This window comes from Lutjanus erythropterus, chromosome 10 (assembly GCF_056507025.1).
Source record: "Lutjanus erythropterus isolate fLutEry1 chromosome 10, fLutEry1.hap2, whole genome shotgun sequence".
Classification (NCBI taxonomy): Eukaryota; Metazoa; Chordata; class Actinopteri; order Lutjaniformes; family Lutjanidae; genus Lutjanus; species Lutjanus erythropterus.
Genome location: NC_139326.1, coordinates 30,692,543 through 30,710,518, shown reverse-complemented (window position 1 = coordinate 30,710,518; position 17,976 = coordinate 30,692,543). Strand labels below are relative to the sequence as shown.

At 38.9% G+C, this 17,976-nt stretch overlaps 2 protein-coding genes across 2 annotated transcripts in view; one reads left to right on the top strand and one right to left on the bottom strand.

Annotated features, from left to right (window-relative positions):
* Positions 1-3,551: 3,551 nt before the first annotated feature.
* Positions 3,552-11,818, top strand: ccnh (cyclin H). Its single transcript, XM_084729012.1, has 10 exons — positions 3,552-3,747; positions 3,838-3,962; positions 4,073-4,195; positions 4,935-5,008; positions 5,699-5,912; positions 6,032-6,195; positions 6,847-6,917; positions 7,048-7,153; positions 11,411-11,474; positions 11,565-11,818. Exons 2-10 carry the CDS (start codon positions 3,846-3,848, stop codon positions 11,589-11,591), a joined length of 960 nt encoding a protein of 319 aa, XP_084585138.1. The 5' UTR covers positions 3,552-3,747; positions 3,838-3,845; the 3' UTR covers positions 11,592-11,818.
* LOC146320682 (ras GTPase-activating protein 1-like) overlaps positions 8,622-17,976 on the bottom strand; it is a 39,265-nt gene continuing 29,910 nt past the window's right edge. The window contains exons 14-26 of the mRNA XM_084729013.1: positions 17,788-17,945; positions 17,619-17,695; positions 17,349-17,521; positions 17,087-17,246; positions 15,794-15,936; positions 15,283-15,398; positions 15,053-15,139; positions 14,833-14,900; positions 14,649-14,737; positions 14,472-14,549; positions 13,870-14,004; positions 12,890-12,969; positions 8,622-10,141 (exon numbers count right to left, since the gene is read on the bottom strand). Coding sequence (XP_084585139.1) covers positions 10,093-10,141; positions 12,890-12,969; positions 13,870-14,004; positions 14,472-14,549; positions 14,649-14,737; positions 14,833-14,900; positions 15,053-15,139; positions 15,283-15,398; positions 15,794-15,936; positions 17,087-17,246; positions 17,349-17,521; positions 17,619-17,695; positions 17,788-17,945 — 1,413 coding nt within the window. The 3' untranslated portion in view covers positions 8,622-10,092. The remainder of the gene's footprint in view (positions 10,142-12,889; positions 12,970-13,869; positions 14,005-14,471; positions 14,550-14,648; positions 14,738-14,832; positions 14,901-15,052; positions 15,140-15,282; positions 15,399-15,793; positions 15,937-17,086; positions 17,247-17,348; positions 17,522-17,618; positions 17,696-17,787; positions 17,946-17,976) is intronic.

Here is a 17,976-nt window from a genome sequence, read left to right as displayed (position 1 = left end):
CACATGAACACAAACACACACTTGACCTCCATGCCAAATTTCAACCCCCTAGGGTGACAACTGTAGCCACCAAAGGGTAGGAATTTTTTGCAGACTAACCAATCAACTGATGGAGCGACCTATCAAGCTGATGGTTGCAGAAGGAAAAAAAAAAACTAAAAACCTTACATTTCAACTTATTTTGAAGTCTTGAAAATCAAGCATTTTCTAAGCACCCCATGTCAAGTCCCCCTTTAGAACTGGGAGAGAAAAATCCTGGAGCCGGCCGTGAAAATCATCTCTCATACATACTCAATACACAGAAAAGGAGTTTTTGCTGCATCAGTGTCAACAGCATCCGTGAATTGCTTCTGTAAATAAACTGCCGGCTGCATTGATCATCCATGCCAAAAGATATAAAAATTCAAGGCTAATGTTTGCAAAAAAAATAAATAAATAAAAATACATGTGTAGTAAAATATTCTAACAGAGGATAAAAAAGACAAAAATAAGTCAGCTACACCACACTGCGGAATTAAGCGAAACAGCAGAAGGAAGGAAAGGTGTTTGGTTAGACTGACAACATCAGACGTACATGCACACAGTCACTCACGCACGCACGCAAACATTATACGCCCTATCAGCGCGCACACATACAGTAAACGTTGCAATGGTCTCATCAATAATGCATCGGTACTTCATGTTTATGCAATTTACAGGGCAAGACCGAGCGATGGATACTGTAGATGTAAAGCCCGGCTGGCGCACAATAAGCGTCTATAGCGTTTTACAAGCGTCTCACAGACACAGCTCACACATAAAAAAGTTAAAATCTTTTCCGCCTGTAGAGAAAGAGATTAAGATAATAAAACAGTCCTCAGCACATACCTGTTAAAGCATTATTTCTTTGATTCTGGTTTATGCAGGCTTGAAGGGCTTCATGATAACAGCGCACTAAGGAAATAAAACTGTAGCTGTGGTGATATGCAAATTAACGGCTCCCGCTGAATGCAAGGGCATTTATTATTCATAAATTACTCATGTTTATGCAAATTACGGTATACGGAAACACTGGTGGGGGTTGAGTGGCTCCGTCTCCAAACATACTGTGTGATTCAATTTCTGTTCTGCTCTTCCATCTAAAATGATCCAAAATCCAGGCATTAAACATGGGCATGAACCCGCTCAGGTTTTCTCAAGTTTTATAACAGGAAGAGTCAGAGAGCTGAGGGCGGGAAATCAAGGTCAGCCTTTAACTGTTTAATCAACTGCAGGGTGTTGGTGTCTGTATTTTTTCAAAATAAATACATTTAGTATTATATTAAATGTGTACTATGTGGGGTTTTCCTAGAAAAGAAAAAAGGCACCCCCCCCCCCCCCCCCCCCACACACAAAAAACAAAAACAAAAACACAACAACAACCAAACAAACAAACAAAAAAAAACTGCAACCACAGAGACAAGTAATTCTAGTCAATCATCACTTCTCAACCACTACAAGATTGTGATGGCGTCTAATGATTCCGCATGTATTTTCTTATTTTCACATTATTTTGCTGTGTTTGGGACACTTCACCAAAACAAATCATCAGTATTTGACATAAACTTCAGCAAGCTCCGTGAACATCTCAGCCTGTGCTCTGAGTACACAAATACAATATAGGGATCAGTTTATTTAATGCATGTCAAGTATGAAGGCATATTTGCACATTTGGTCTCACACCTACATGAAAATGAAGTCTGCTTTTTAAACCCGGTCAGGCCGACATCTGTTGATGCAAGACAAATTACATCAGAATATAAAAGATTTTTGTTGTTTGGCATAAATTTGTCCATCTAATTGTCAGTATTTATTTAACTCTATTTAGTTGTACATACTTCCAGTGACGTTATGATGGTCAGTTTGAGAATTTATCAACTGTCAGTTAAAAGTTATTTGAAAATCTACAGGAGAGTCAAGTCATGGTTGCAGCCATGCCAGCAGTACAAGGAATAAAAATCTTAATGTTTCTACATAAGTCTTTGATCACAAGCAATAAAAATCAATCTGTTCAAAGTTACAATCAGATATTAGGATACTGTATGTTTAATCTTGGAGTGAAGGCAAATATTAGGTTACTTTTTTGGTTACTGTTGCTAGCTTATCTAAAAAGTGACAAGACCACCCAGTGTGAACCAATGAAAATGTGCATCAGGCACACGCTGTGTGACTCAGGACATTAGGCACCACCCATTTGACAATCTGGGACAGAGACTCAACAGTGAACTATCTTCCTGATGGGTTTACAAAAAACAGCTGTCAAATCCTGCATATTCTACCTTTAAGCTTAGATGTGTTTGAAATCTAGAGTCAGTTAATGTGATTTGGCTATAATACTGTTAGAGACAGATAGCATACCTTTACTTTTTTTTTTAAATAAATGTAATGCAGTGTCACACTTAAATTGATAAGACAATTAGGACTGCAACTAACAATTTCTTTCACTATAGATGAATCTACCCATTATTTTCTTGATTCATTGATCAGTCTATGAAATGTCAAAGTGGTGAAAAAAGTGGATACATGTCTCCCAAAGCCAAAGATGATGTCCTTAAATGTCTTGTTTTGTCCACAACCAAAAGATATTCAGTTCAATGTTAAAGTACAGGTATAAGGAGGTGGAACCAGAAGAGCACAAAAGTGCAATCACACATAATGATAATGAAAAGATTTAGGTGTCTGGGACTAAGTGAGAATGAAAATGATTCAAGAGCACACAGTATAAGATGCACTTGACTATTTACGTGATATGATCATATGTGAATTATGAAGATGATAATATATATTTTTTTTTTTACAATATCACAATTATCATCAATATCAGTATAAGGGCTGCACAAGTATTTTAATTGTCAGTTCATCTGTTGATTATTTTTTTCAATTAATCAATTAGTTGTTTGGTCTATTTAATGTCAGACAATGGTGAAAACTGTTGACCGCTGTTTCCCAAAGCCCACAACAGTTCACTGACACAGAGTAGCAAACAATTTCAAAATTTAGCAAAGTAAAATTAGGGAAGTTTGAGTTTATTTTCTCGGTTCATCCATCCATGCATCCATCTTCAACTGCTTATCACAGTTCCAGCAGCAGGACCCCAGACTTCCCTTTCCTCAGCCACATTAACATATAATCCCTCCACCTAGTTTTTGGTCTGCCTCAGTGGCTCTGTTCCAGCTGGACATACCTGGAACACCTCCTTAAAAAGTCTCAATCCAAATAATACATTATCAGAATAATAGGTGAATAATGATTGATTGCTAACTTAGTTGATAACTAATCAATTAATTGTTGCAGCTTTAAATGCGTCATCTCTAAATGCAACCACTTCTACACTAAGCTCAGTGGTAAGTGTTAATTTAATAATATCTCTTTAAGTCCAGAAAGAAAAGACAAGATGATTGAGTATGTGGTGTGTTTGTGTGTGTTTGTGTATGTGTAAGAAAGAGAAAGAAACCAGGGGCTGAGGACTAAATTTCTTTTGCGCACTGTATTCTAAATTACGGTAGTAGCGCGTCATCAACAGGGGACGACGTTGACGCGAAACAGTGGTGACGGGCATTATTTTGTAATACTGCTGGTGTTTTGTACTTTTGGACAGTCATTTTAAAGTTTGACGGGGACCCAAAGAGGCTGTTTGACACGCAGCTTCATTCTGCCTCACTGCAGTATCGTTGTCGTCAACTTGACCCGGTTTTTGAATGGACAAACGTACAATTAGACACAAATAAAGTAAGTTAAGTAAATGATGCGAGCGCAAACCTGTCAGACTGTGAGCAGCAGGGGGATAGCTCATTTTTAATTTCTGCTCTTTTTTTTCAGAAGCAGTCATGTTCCACAACAGTTCACACAAGAAATACTGGATTTTTAGTTGTGAAGATGAACTCGAGCAGATGAGGTACAAAGCCAATCAGAAATTCCGTAACAAGATCATAGAAAGTGGGAGGGTAAGTGCACAAAGATAACACCAGTCAGAATGAAAAAGGCCTTTGTTTGTTTGTTTGTTAGTGTCTCAGTTGACTTCACCTCCTCTCTTCTGTCTCTCTGTGTGGACCAGCCCGGGCTGAGCGAGTCCATGTTCCTGGAGCGTCATGAGGAAGACGTTTTATTCAGACACTATGAGAGGAGGATGCTGGACTTCTGCAACGCCTTCAAGCCTGCAATGCCCAAGTCTGTTGTGGTATGTATGTGCTTTCTTTTCATATGTGTCACAACTAGAGCTGCAGCGATTAATTAGTCAAACTTATCTGATTCCAGCTTGTTAAATTAGAATATTTTCTGGTTTCTTTAGTCCTCTATAACTGTAAACTGAGTATGTTTGGGTTGTGGACAAAACAAGACACTTAAGGACGTCATCTATACATTACCTTACTGCCTGTAAACAGGGCACAAAATTAGCACCAGTTAAATACTGGTAAAGCATGCAGTTGGCTGGTAGGTTTCCTTTACTTGGCAGCCAAAAACCAATGGTTATCTATTGAGGCTGGTAAAATTTGAACAGTCACTAGTAGGACTGGGCAATATCTTGATATCATATTGATATTGTGCTAAAAGACTAAATATGGTCTTAGATGTAGGATATTATATGATGATAGGGCACAAATCTTGTCTTGGTTTAAAAGGCTGCATTACAGTAAAGTGATGTCATTTTCTGAACTCGACAAACTGCTGTATCTGTTCTGCTATTTGCTTTTACCCAGTCAGTCATTCTATCCACATGACTGATGAGTATTTATCAAAAATCTCATTGTGTTATTATTTTGTGAATGCACCAGTAGTCATCCCTACAGTTTTGTTGCAATGTTGATACTGAGGTATTTGGTAAGAAATACTGTGATATTTTACTGTGTCCATATTGCCCACTAGCCAGTTTTGCACTTTGCTTGTAGATATCTGAACTGTGTGTCTCACCTGTGCAGGGTACAGCCATCATGTACTTCAGAAGATTCTACCTGAACAACTCCATCATGGAGTATCACCCCAGGATTATCATGTGAGTAGTGTTGGTGTGATGCACCTTATTTAATAGGAACATATCACTTGTCCCAGCTCTAGGTTATAGTAATCGGCATGATGGTATATCCAATCATTGAATTAAACAATTTGCTTCCACCTGTGTAAATGCTGGCAGCAATGTACAATATCACTATAGTTATAGATATTTTACATCTGTGGGTACCACCCTATTATAAGTGCTTTTAGTTTTTATCTATAGTTTAAAATGGTTCTATACATACACTTAACATGGTGCTCAGCTTGACACTGCCACAAGCAACTCAATAATAAACATATTAATAATAACACTAGTAAAATACTAATAATAGTATTTGAAAACCAGGACCTGAATGAGGATCTTTAGCTTTAAGTAGCCACATTTGGGGAAAAAAAGAATTTATTGATAATGCAAGTTGAGTAATGTTAGATGGAGAAATGAGTCAATTTAATACATGATGTTGGCTCAACATGATAATATTTTATTCAGTTCATATCAAGCCATCAATCCAGGCTCAATTCAGTGTTGAATAATGTATTAAATATGTTCCTTTCTTTGGCTTAAAGAAAATTGCTGAGTGGTGAGAGTGATATTTGGAAAGAATTAAATTTGCCTTATATCTTTTGCAATCCATCTATTAAGGAATACAAGGTCCATACAACCTATTTAAAACTCACCTTCTGTTTTCAGGCTGACGTGTGCGTACCTGTCGTGTAAAGTTGATGAGTTCAACGTATCCAGCACCCAGTTTGTGGGCAACCTTGTGCAGGAGAGCCCAGCAGGGCAGGAGAGGGTCCTGCAGCAGATTCTGGAGTACGAGCTGCTGCTGATCCAGCAACTCAACTTTCACCTGGTGGTCCACAACCCCTACAGACCCATGGAGGGCCTGCTCATTGACCTCAAGGTAGGTTGACTCCTGGAGAACTCCTAATGTTCCTCTTGTACTCATAACTTCACTTGGTCATTCAGATTATTAGTTCTGTCTTATTCAATTGTTACCTTTTCATAATTGTCATCCCTTAGACCAGATACCCTACGCTGGAGAACCCAGAGTCACTGAGGAAGAGTGCTGATGACTTTCTGACACAGGGAGCCATGACAGATGCAGGACTGCTGTTTCCTCCCTCTCAGATCGCTCTCACAGCGATTTTGAACAGCGCCTCAAGAGCTGGTCTGAACATGGAGAGGTAGGTTATTAAACATGCTCACATTAAAACAAAAAACAATGCAAAGACAGTTTTTTAAAATGCAAAAGAACTCCTGCACACTAACTTCTGCACATGCATTTAAAGATTTAATAACAATGTTAAATATGCATTGTTATTGATCTTTGATTGTAAGTGCCTGAGACTGTGTGTAGGCGTCTTTGTGCTTTGTAGTGTTGACCCATGGTCTTCTCCTATCCATCTGTCGTTCTATAGGTTTGCAAAAGTTTGGTTCTTGTAAGTTTGAATTTTAAAAAGTAGATTTTGAAGTAATTTAGAAATAATACATAATTTTCCTCATTTTTCAACAGCATTTAGGTTTCTTTTCTCTGACTTTCAATGTCAGTCATTTCAGACGGGCATATTTAGATAAGTTCCTAATCAAGAGGTATGTTTGCAAAGGATGAAATGTTGATTTTAGTCCTGGGAACTACACCACAGAAATTTGCCCGAAGTCAAAAAGTAATTAAATGTGCATATGTCTAACGGGCCATCTTTAACTTTGTATGGTAGTTATAGGCTATCAGAATAAAAACAAAAACCTTAAACTGAAATTTCTCCTGAGTTCATAAATGTTCCTGTTTTTTCCCTCAATGTGTTAATGGAAACCTTTTTTATTTTTCAAATGTCCAGCTACCTTAATGAATGTTTGGGACTGAAAGGGGACAAAGAGACTCTGTCAAAGATGTACGACTCAATGAGACGTGAGTAAACTGCACCTTCCATTTGACACCACAAGATGGTGACGTTGAGCTGTTCTGAGACTCGCTGTAGTGAGGTGCACAGAACTAGTCTGATCTGAGATTGAAATAAATGTTTTCTCTGTTCATCCAGGGATGAAAACCCTCCTAAAGAAGTATGAACTTCCTAAACCGGAGGAGGTGAATGTTTACAAACAGAAGTTGGAGAGGATTCATGCTGAATTTGCCACTTCGAGCAAGTAAGGAGATGAAGTGACCTGCTTGAGTTCTTTACAGGATACTGTAAGATACAATGACAACATACTGTCACTGTCATATCATCAGAATATGTGACTTTAAAAGGATATTTCATATTTTAGCCACTTAAGAAAGGCCCACCTAAAAAAGTCAATACAAGTTACGCTATGTTTAGAATATTTTCACCACTTTACCTTGCCATCAGACAGCCTTTTCTGACAGGAACCGTCATTATGCCAGTCAAATATCACTCTCTCCAAACAAACTAGACTGCTTTGGCAAAACCAGTAATTTTACCAAGTGGAACACAGGAGTTCCTATACTACTCTTGCCTCGGTTAGTTTGTTTGTGTTCATGGATTCATTTTGTGGGATCAATACTTGATTCTCACAAGCTACTCAGTTGGTATTGATTCCCTTAAAAACTATCATTAATAGCATTATATAAATACAAAACGTGTGGCTGCATCACTTTAGATGTTTGTCAGTACTTTTGTATAATGTTAGTAGCAGTACACAGCTCTGACGCTTCCTTTTAGCTGGTCTGTGTCACCTGACTGTGGAAACCTATGAGGCGTAAGAACCGAGCGAGCAGATGCACACAGTCACACACTTCCACTCTGGACTTGTGAGAGAGCGGCGGAAAGGAAATGCAGTGTGGTGTGATGCTACCTTTCACCTAATACAGAATGATGCACACGCAGCCACAATGCAGCAACATAAGTATAAAAACAACACATCCTGAAAGTTATAAGGAGGCTGAACAAGAAAGATATTTATGGATTTTATTATTTTATCATTTTTTTACACTTAAATTACTTGCTAACAGTTTTATTTAATCGTATTTGTATTTGCTTTTGTAATAAATTTGTTATTAATAGCTGGTATAAGTCATATGACTTTCTGGTCTTTTTTTGTTTCTAAAAATCTATATTTTTTAAAAATTAGGTACACATTTAAAAAATTATTTGTGTCATCAACATTGTAACAAAGTATCAGTTGCATATCAAACTTTAAAAATGTGGTTTTGCCTGTTTCTAGTTTGTATTGTGTGACATTGGTGAAACTGAACTAACTTTTTAAAACACAGAAGTGGTGAAAATCTACTAAATGTATCATACATTTAAATTGCTAGATTTTTCATTGGCTAAAATATGTTTTCTTGCCGGCCCTGTCCACAGCAGTACATTATTTAGCTTCAGTACTAGCCCTCCTCTCTGTTTCTCCAAACTGGGGGTGTTTCATCTACCACACTCACTATGGATAAGTACCTCATACACCCCACTTCAAATAATCCAAACTATCCCTTTAAGATGGAATTAGTGTAGTAAAATTTGGGGCACATATTCGGTTTTAACATTTGGTAATGTTAAAGTACTAAATTTAGTGTAGTGCGTTGGTTAGGATATGCATATGCTTTTGCTATCACAGATGTACTTTTTATTCCCCACACCAAAGTAAACAACTCCAGTTTTCCGTTGCCATACGTAGTAACAGTTTTATTTTAGCCAGGTTGTCGTATCTAAGATGCAAAAAGGTTCAAGGTTCAGTATCAGGTAGAAAAATAAAAAGGAACACATCATCAGCTGTATGAAATACAGAAAGGAAGTACAACAGCACGCCACATTCCTACCTACATCATCCATACCATGTAGCACAGCTGATATTGGTATTGCTGATGAGGAGAGTTTTAGGCTCATTCGTCATCACTTCTCTGTCGCCAGTCATCTGTTTTAACACTTGGTGAGGTCGGTGAGGTCCGTGGTATCATAAGTGCAACTACAGTAAACAGTTTGGTAAACTCTTGAGCTATGACAGGCACAGATTCAGACTTTTGCAGCTGCTTGAATCATCGCGGAGGCACGCGGGGCCCACCTTTACGACTATGAAGTTGATAAATCTGTGCGTGGCATGACTTCTCAGGATGAAATCTATATGAAAACAGTCGGTGCAGAGGTGTATTTAAAAAAAAAAAAACATCAGAGCAAGAGAAGACTGCAAATGCATGAAAGCTTTCGTTCACATCCCCAAAGGCTTTAAGAGGGAGTTCAGGTGATGTTTGTTAGAGCAGCATATATGTATGTAGGCCCACACACTATAGCAGGATCCATTCAGGGTTAACACATGCACAGGACAGGTTACACAGATCTCCTAGACTATCTCTCAGCTCTGTTCAGCTATAATCATACACAAAACACCTTTTTTTTTTACTGCTATACAAGCCTAAGTATATAATATCAACAAACAAAGCAGCTTATAAAAATGTAACAAGTGGTTCTGGTGCTGCGTGGTAGTTCATACACAGAGACGGTGGAAGTCGTCAATGGTTTTGAAGGAAGAGCTCGTCGTAAAATCAGGTGACGTGGGCAGGCAGGCGGGTGGTGTGTAGAAAGGGAGTTTAAGGCTTGTGTCATCTTGGAGAGAGGTGCTATGTTTATATTCCCTGATGACGGTAGAAAACGCTACTTCAATGCTTTGGATGGCCCCCCTGTTAATCCTCGCAAGATTTTTGTCCAAGGAAAGGAGCGATCAGGGTGCCCCATGACCAGTCTGAGGGGAGAGGCAGGCATACCAGGATAAAAGAAGTTCAAACGCCTCTGCAGTTGAGCGTCATCTCAGGTCCGTCTTCACAGAAATCATCTCTTCAAGGTCTAATGTAACAAGGCTTGAATCAGTTCAACACACTGTCGGCGTCTGAAGCATTTTGGGAAAGGGCTTTGGAAGGACAGTATTCAGATATGCAGCAAGTGGTTTCCCATGGAGAACAGCCGTATTGCATTTGAACTGCCAGAAATCTAGGCCACATGCTTATATAAATACAAACTGACTTTAGTCTTCGGTCGTGCACCTCACAGGAGGAGGAAGAGGCCTCACTTTGGCTGGCTGGCTGGCTGTGTGGTCTGACTACCACACTCTGATTCTCAGGTGGAAATCTGTAAAACTCACATTACCTGGATGGCAGCAGCCAGTGACATGATGGTGCACTCTGTCCTGGAAGATAAAGTGGACATGTTTGTGAAAGGCACAAGCTTGGAGAGTCACCTGATGTTGCTGTATATTAAAATTAGGCATGCACGATAATATCCACACAACATCGGTATCCAGATTATTTGAAGTGGGGTTGTAGGAGGTACTTATCGATAGTTAGTGTGTGTAAATGGCTGCTGACACATTCCCAGTTTGGAGAAGCTGTACCAGCACGGAAGCTAAGCAAAGTACTGCTGTGGACAGGATCAGCAACTGAAAGTATTTAAGCCACTTAAAAAAGGTCAGCCTAAAAACTGTATGCTAAATTTAAAAGATTTAGTAAAATTACTTTTACTTAAGTAAAATTCTGCCTATGGAGTTTTTTTTTTTTTTTGTCCACAGCACTTCATTGCTTAGCTTTAGTGCTGACACTCCTCTCTGCCTCTCCTAACTGTGAGCATGCAGACCAGCATCTACTGTAGCTTAACTATTGTTTAGTATCTCATTCAACCCCAGTTCTGTCCCTTTAAAATAAAATATCTGTATCAGCTAAATTCTGATATCACAGGCCGATAAAATAACCCCTTAATTATGCGCATGTGATGCAAGTGAAATTTTTTTTGAAGAATCTGAAACGGATAGCAAAGTTGCTGTTTGCAGTGATTGCTCTGCGTCCATCATGGGAGGAGCCAAACCTCGTTTCTTCAACACTACAAATTTAAATGCCCATCCTAAAGGTGGGGTCACCAATTCTGTAGAAAGATAGCTGACTGTTGAGTCTCATTGCATTAGGTTTTTTGAAAAGCACTAAAGGAGAGACTTTATTTTCTTTGCAGTTAGGTGGAAAAAATGTAAATATGTCAGGACTGGCTAAATCGAATTTGGGAATATTGGCATATCAGATTATTGGCAAAAATCCAATCTCGTGCATCCCTAATTAAAATACTTCTTACAGCAGAGCTATCAGTCTGTATGTATATCACACATGATGTGAGGTAGTCTAAATGTAGAAGTTACACATTATAACTATTGAAAATGAAGACAAACTACAACTACTGATGGTGGTCATGAAGGTGTCGTGGAAACTAGATGCCACATTCTTCACCTAAATGAGTGTTGAAAATGGACTTGAAGGGGTTGGTCACAAACACATAACACAAGGAACAGAGTTCACCAACAATTACGGCTTGCAAAAATAAGTTCGGCTCATGAAATATTCACAAAAGTATTGATGACCTTGCCATTCTGGCAACTTATCTACCTGCTCATAGTAAAATGTTTTTTGTATTGCAGCAAACGAAAGAGAGGATATGAAGAAGACGGTCATGTAGCCAAAGAGCCACGAATGACAGAAGAGGTGGGGCAAAATTATACATTCAGGCAAACATAGATAAGCTATACATTTCTTGTAATTAATCCTTCTAAAATTCTTTTTTTTTCATTGCAGGAATGGACTGATGAAGACCTGATATGAGCCCAATATTTGCCCCCAAATAGTTTTGGATTCAAGCAAAGTTTAAAGTTATTATAATACTTAATTACAATGTTGACCAATTGAGGTTAGATGACCAAGTCTTTGTAGAAAACATGACGGAGAGGCATAGACAGTTTGCATAAATGTACATGTTATATTTACTTTCTAAAAGATATTGTAGAAACTTGGATTTGCCTTTGTTTTGCAATAAAAATAAAGATATTTTTCTACATCTTGTGTCTTAACGTTTCTGCAGATTAAAAACAATCTTTAGACGTAACCAAGCCACATAATACTTTCTCCACCTTTGTCAGAGGACAATGAACGACTCCATAATCTACTTTACAAAAACTGTTTAATAAGTGCATGCATGTCTGATACAGTCTGTACTATTCAAAAAATTTACTGCTGTAAACACTTTTCATTTTACTTGGTTTTTCTGATTATGTGTCTTGTCTGGCATTGAGAAGTTTCAAAAAAGACTTAACCAAATAATCAAAAAATAGCTGATACAATCGGAGGAAAAAAAATTCAGCTCATCTCACTTATATACTCATGATTCCAGCAAGAGAATTTATTCTTATTATAAAATAACCATATTTTTCTGAAAGACTTTGTTCCAATCTAGAAAACAAAAGAAAGGAAAAAAAAAAGAACGAATAGACAGAAATGCTAGTTTCAGCACTTTGCGGATATTGTCACAACCTTAAAATAAATCAGTCAATTACAGTATAAAAAGCATCATCGCTCATAATCCAGTTACAAGAAAAGGGGGACTGAGAACTAGCTTCTTCATGTCAGTTTCCTCATATTGAGCAGGAAGGTGGGGGGGACACTTTGGCAACCTGTGCTGTCAAAACACATCATGGGTACAAAGAAACCTCTTTTGAAATCTTAATATTTGGCCCTCGTGATGAAGGGAGTGAAATGTACCCAAGTCAGACTCGTGAACACAGTTTATGAGGGAAGAATCTTGTTTCCTGTGCATACAGCTGTCAGTCACTGGTGCAAGTTTTTTTTGTATTTATTTGTTTTTAAGTACTGCGTTGGCTGTTGTACTCAGCTGCTGTTGTTGCATAGCTCTCTTGTGGTGAACGCGACAAGATGGCAGGTGGGTGGGGATGGGCGGGACTATCGGAGGAGGACATGATGGAGGGTGGTGGTGGTGGTGGTGGTGGAGGGGTTGCCATGGTGATGAGGGTAGAGCATGCTAGGTCTCCTCTGTGCTGCACTCCGGTGGAGGAGACTTGACGGAAGGATGGGAAGATGGGAGGAGAGGAGGAGGAGTGCAGTACTACCTGTTGCTGTTGGACATGGCATACTGAGCCTGCTTCTGCTGGAGGAGCTCTGTGATCGCCAGCAGCTTTTTCAACACATGCTACAGAGAGAAAACAAGCAGATGTTATCAACTTATCAACAAAATATGGACACAACCTATTTTTCCATGCTGCCTGTTGTGTTTGCATGCAAGTTTGTTTACATAAAACTGTCAAAAATTTAACAGGGAAATTTATACTTTTTTAAAAATCCCAGATTTCAACATTTACATTTTCTATGTTTGACCTGTAAAGTTACGAATTTAAAAATGTGAAACAATGCACCTTTTTGTTTTGTTCTCTACCCTCTTAGTTTTCACAGTTGGAAAAGAAAAACTGTTTACAAATGGAAAAATCAAGACACCTCTGTAATCCTAGATTAGAAGTAGCTTGTTGTTTTAATAAACACAATACTGCATTTAACATTTTTTACCCCTCATGTAACATGTTTAAGCCCCTCAGCTTAAACAGCTAAAGTTAAGCCCTTTTGAAATAATGTCTCTGTGCTTAATGTATACCCAATGAAAGGGCTAATTAGGCTACAAATAAAATCATCTGCTAATAAACAACACCCACAATCTTAGAAAGTTAAAAGTTATTTAAAAAATATCACAATGATATACTTATTTTTATATTTTTAAATGATGAAAGGGCTGGATTGAGGAGAGTAAAGGGACAGATTTGGCCCATGGACCATCAACTGAATTGGCCTGATTTGTGTTTTATTTCTTTAGGATGTTTTAACATTTTTTTCACTTTCCAATGTCTGATTAGTCTTAAGAATTAAAAGTTAATTTCTCTTTCAAAGGGTGTCCTTGCATTATTATTCTATTCTGCTTCCAGTGCATCAGTCTCTTAAAATGTCAATAATATAATTTATCCCAATTATTTCTGGAATCTGCCAGTTATGGTGACAGGCCTACTTGTGTGTGTTCACGGCTGTGATATGATCATTCTCTGACCTGCTGTGCTCCCCTCTCATTGCTCAGCGTCCGCAGCTCGTCTGAGTGTGTGGCACAGACCTCATGCAGCGCAGCCAGGTCCCGGGACAGGTCTGTCCTAAAGTGCTCTGTGGTTTCAGGGAGGTCCGGGACATTCTGCAAACACAGTGGACAAACAGAGGAATGAGAGACATCTGATTCTATCTATGAAGGAAGGAATCTCTGTATGCATGTATATATGTCCCTCTTTATCCAATTTATCAAAGAATCAACAGATGAACTGATTATTCTTACAAGCATATTTGGATGACTAAAACTGACTATTTTGAGCAACAATTGCTACCTTTAAATGTTACTTGTGAACTCGGACAAAGTGGTGTACACAGCTCATGAACTCTGGGCTTTCAGACAATTTCCACTTACAAGGATGTGAAGTTACTTCTTCAGAGTTTTGCTATTCCTTACAGTTTTGCTATAGCTGGCTCTCGAAGTTTGCTCAAATGCTGTAGGCAGGACTTAGATTACATAAAATGTATCTCCTGAACATTTGGCCGCTCTGAACAGACATGCATTCTGAATGGGCAATGCACTAATTTGATCAAAAGGTAAAGTATGTTACTCACCCCCAATTCATCCAGAAACATGATCATCCTATGTTTGTTGTTTTTGATGAAAGGGTTCACACCCTCCATGTAGGGTTCCTGTTTAAAGTTAGAAAAAAAAAAACATTTGTTGAAAGAGTCTATCATTATTCACAATGGTCAGAACAAACTCCATGATTTCAGGTATATAATCCGTACCTTAGCACCGAATTCGACCAGGTTGGCCAGGTTCTGGACAGACTTTGCCACCAGTGTGAGTGTCCTGCCTGCAGCTGAAGATGGAGGGTCTGCAAGAGGAGACGGTGGAACAAAACACACATTGTAACATGTCACATGAGAAACACAGGAATTTTTGTGTTTTCCTTTTTCAACAGATGCTCACCAGCAATGATGTTGAACATTCTGGGGTTGAGGATGGCAGGACAGATCAGTCTTAGAAAGACAAAGCCACTGGAAGAAGAACAGATGAGATACATTAGACTGAATCATAACCAACCCTAAATAATGTTAAAGTTAAAGCTGTAGTTCTAATAGACAGTAAACACAGACAAGAGATATGTTGACATGCTTTTAACTCAGTCCAGCATTGACTATTTGTTTACCTCACAACTCTCGTCCGCATTGTGGTGTTGGTGGGCCATTTCTGCTGCACAGACTTTTGCAGACAGCCATAGATGAACCTCAACGTCCTGTATGGGTCATCACAGAGAGACACTGACTTATTATTTGGGTGCATTAAGACCTTAAGGCTTTCTATTTCTGTTTTAACAGCCAGTTTAATCCCACAAAATAGGACAACACTGTGTGTGAGTATGTGTGTGTTTGCTCTTACGGTGGAAGGATCTCAGCAGCCATGAAGATCTTCTCCACCAGCTCAGACAAAATGTTGAGGAGATGAGCCAGGTTCAAGTTCACATCCTCGTTCTTTTCCAGTTTGGAAGGGTTTAGCTTAAAACAAGAAAAGGGAGACACAGAGAGAAAAACAGAAATAAACAAATTAAGAAGAATGAATTGTGTGTTGGGTGGATATGGAAAATATTTTTAACTGAAAGCAGCACAATAAAAGTTAAGAAAAACACTATCACTTATACACTGACTAGACATTTGTCTGTATGGGTGCCTGAACTCTATAAGAACTGCAGAGTGTTTTGAAATATTCCTTACAACTAAGACTCACAGAGCAGCCTTAAGACCATGTTGATGTTGTGTCACTGCTTTATGTCCTTCGCTGTTATGACATAAATGTCATGTACTTAACCTTGCACAACAGATAGGTGGAGGGGAAAATAGCTTGGCCTGTATTGCTGCGTGTAAGAAAGAAAAAACCTCTTTGTAGTCTTTACCTCACAGGACTGTTTGCTCTCCATAATCTTGAGGATGGTGTCTTTGAGAGCGTGGTGGACAAAGGGTGTGGCTGTGGCCTTCATGTACTGCTCCATCAGTGTGCTGGCCAGTGTGGTCGCTCTGAACAACGTTGTAGCCTCATCTGGTGATAAATCAATGTATGAGCACAAGTAACACAACAAAGAAACAAAAACAATCAGCTGAAGCCTACAAAATGATGCAAAATTAGTCATTTTATGCAGCATTATTATATTGTGGGTTCCTGAGGCAAAACGTGAGCCTACTAATGTTGTCACTGTACCAAAATCTTGACTTTGAGACCAATACCAAGCTTAGTATCACGTTATTTGATACCAAAACAAAACTCGAGACTGTAACAATACTGGCTCGATACTTGATACCTAATGCCCAAACAGAATGTCCACAACAGACATTTAACCCTTAAAATATATGTTGTTGCATGACACCCACAGAGTGTACAAAATACATTTACAATCAATCTCAGCTATTTCATTTTGATTTCATACATATGAGGGCAAATTGCTAAGTAATGTTTATTTGGCAAAATGCTAATATATTATATATTCCAGACTAATTAATATTTCCAAAACTACAAACCATGATTCTACCAACAGGCCATTACACTTTGAATGTTTGAATGTAGCTAATGCTAGTTGCCCTATGCTATTTAGATATTAAATGTTTTAACAAGCACCAAAACGAGACCCTGAATTAACTGTAGCTTAATACAGTGTTGCTGGCAACACTGTATTACATGCAATCTGAGAATATTCAAGTTCAGTGAAAACTCTTGAGTGTTTTGCAGGGCTTTGCAGAGTGTGTGGGGAGGACTGGGCAGAGCAGAGAAACAGAGCAGCTGCTCGCCGACAGAAAGCTGTTGAATGCTCAGACAGAACAAGGGTCAGAGCTGGACCTTCTGGAGTAATAAACACCCAGAGTCATGTCATTCTGCTCTGAGCTGATGTACGTTACTTCATGAATTTACAGAGAAGAGAGGGGAGAAAGAAGAGAGACTGGAGGGAAATAATAACTGGAGTCTCTTGAGCTGGTAGTTCAATCAGAGACTGAACTGAACACAAACACACACCCTTGGTGCTGTGTCTATTGTGATGTTGTTTTCTTACTGTAACTGATGTTGCTGACACTGTTGTACCGAGTTCACCCAAAATGCAGTACCTCAAAAACTCCCACTGACGTTAGTTACAGGTCATTGATAAACAACTGATGGCTTGTTTTACACAATTTTTTGTTATTACTTCTTGCTTTCTTACCCTCCATGTTAATCTCTCTGTCATTGAGTGTCCTGAGTAGAGGGGCTTCAGCCTTCTCATGTCTGAAGATCCGCAGAAGGAGGCTTGCCAATAAGGTGCGATCCTGACCACACACATGGGCCAGAGCATAGATGACATGGAACTCTTTCTGCAAAATCATCTGCAGAGGATACACAACAATGACATCATTGTCATTTTAAGTGAATGACAGAGCAGCAGACTGTTAATGGGCATTGCAGAACCACTTTTCAGCAGAACAGACCTCTTTGAACTCGCTGTACTCCTCTTCGGGCATGATCTTTTCCATGGAGTACCGGGCACGTACACGTAAGGAGCCCGGCTCAATGCCCTTCAGAGGCACGTGAGAGCTGAGAGGGAACCACTCATCAATCATCTGGCCCTTCTGCAGACGGTTCAACTGGCAACGCATGAACACTGAGAGAGAGAGATGGAGGTGATAGAGAAAAAAGGTAAGGTGGATGCAGAGACTTACAGCGATATCATTTATTTAAAAATGTACAGATGTACTTACAGATGTCACTTTCTTTGCTCTTTTTTGTTTTGTTGCTCAGGCTGATTTCAAATCTGTTGATTTCACTCGACAAGTCACTGAAACAATAGATAAATACATTTTGGAATTCAGTAAAGAAGTAGAGAAAATATATGCAAGAAGGATTCGTCCAGATATATGACAGACTCACTCAAAGATAAACTCCTCAGTGAAGACAGGGTTTTGTCCCTCCCTGTGGTGCGTCTTAGCCACCTGGACACTGTTCAGGTAGATGTTACAGTAGGGGTTGGTGAAATACTTCACTGGCAGCTTGTGGGCCTCCTCCACATACAGCACCAGGCTGCTCACCTGAGAGAACAGAAGTGATTTAGTACACAAA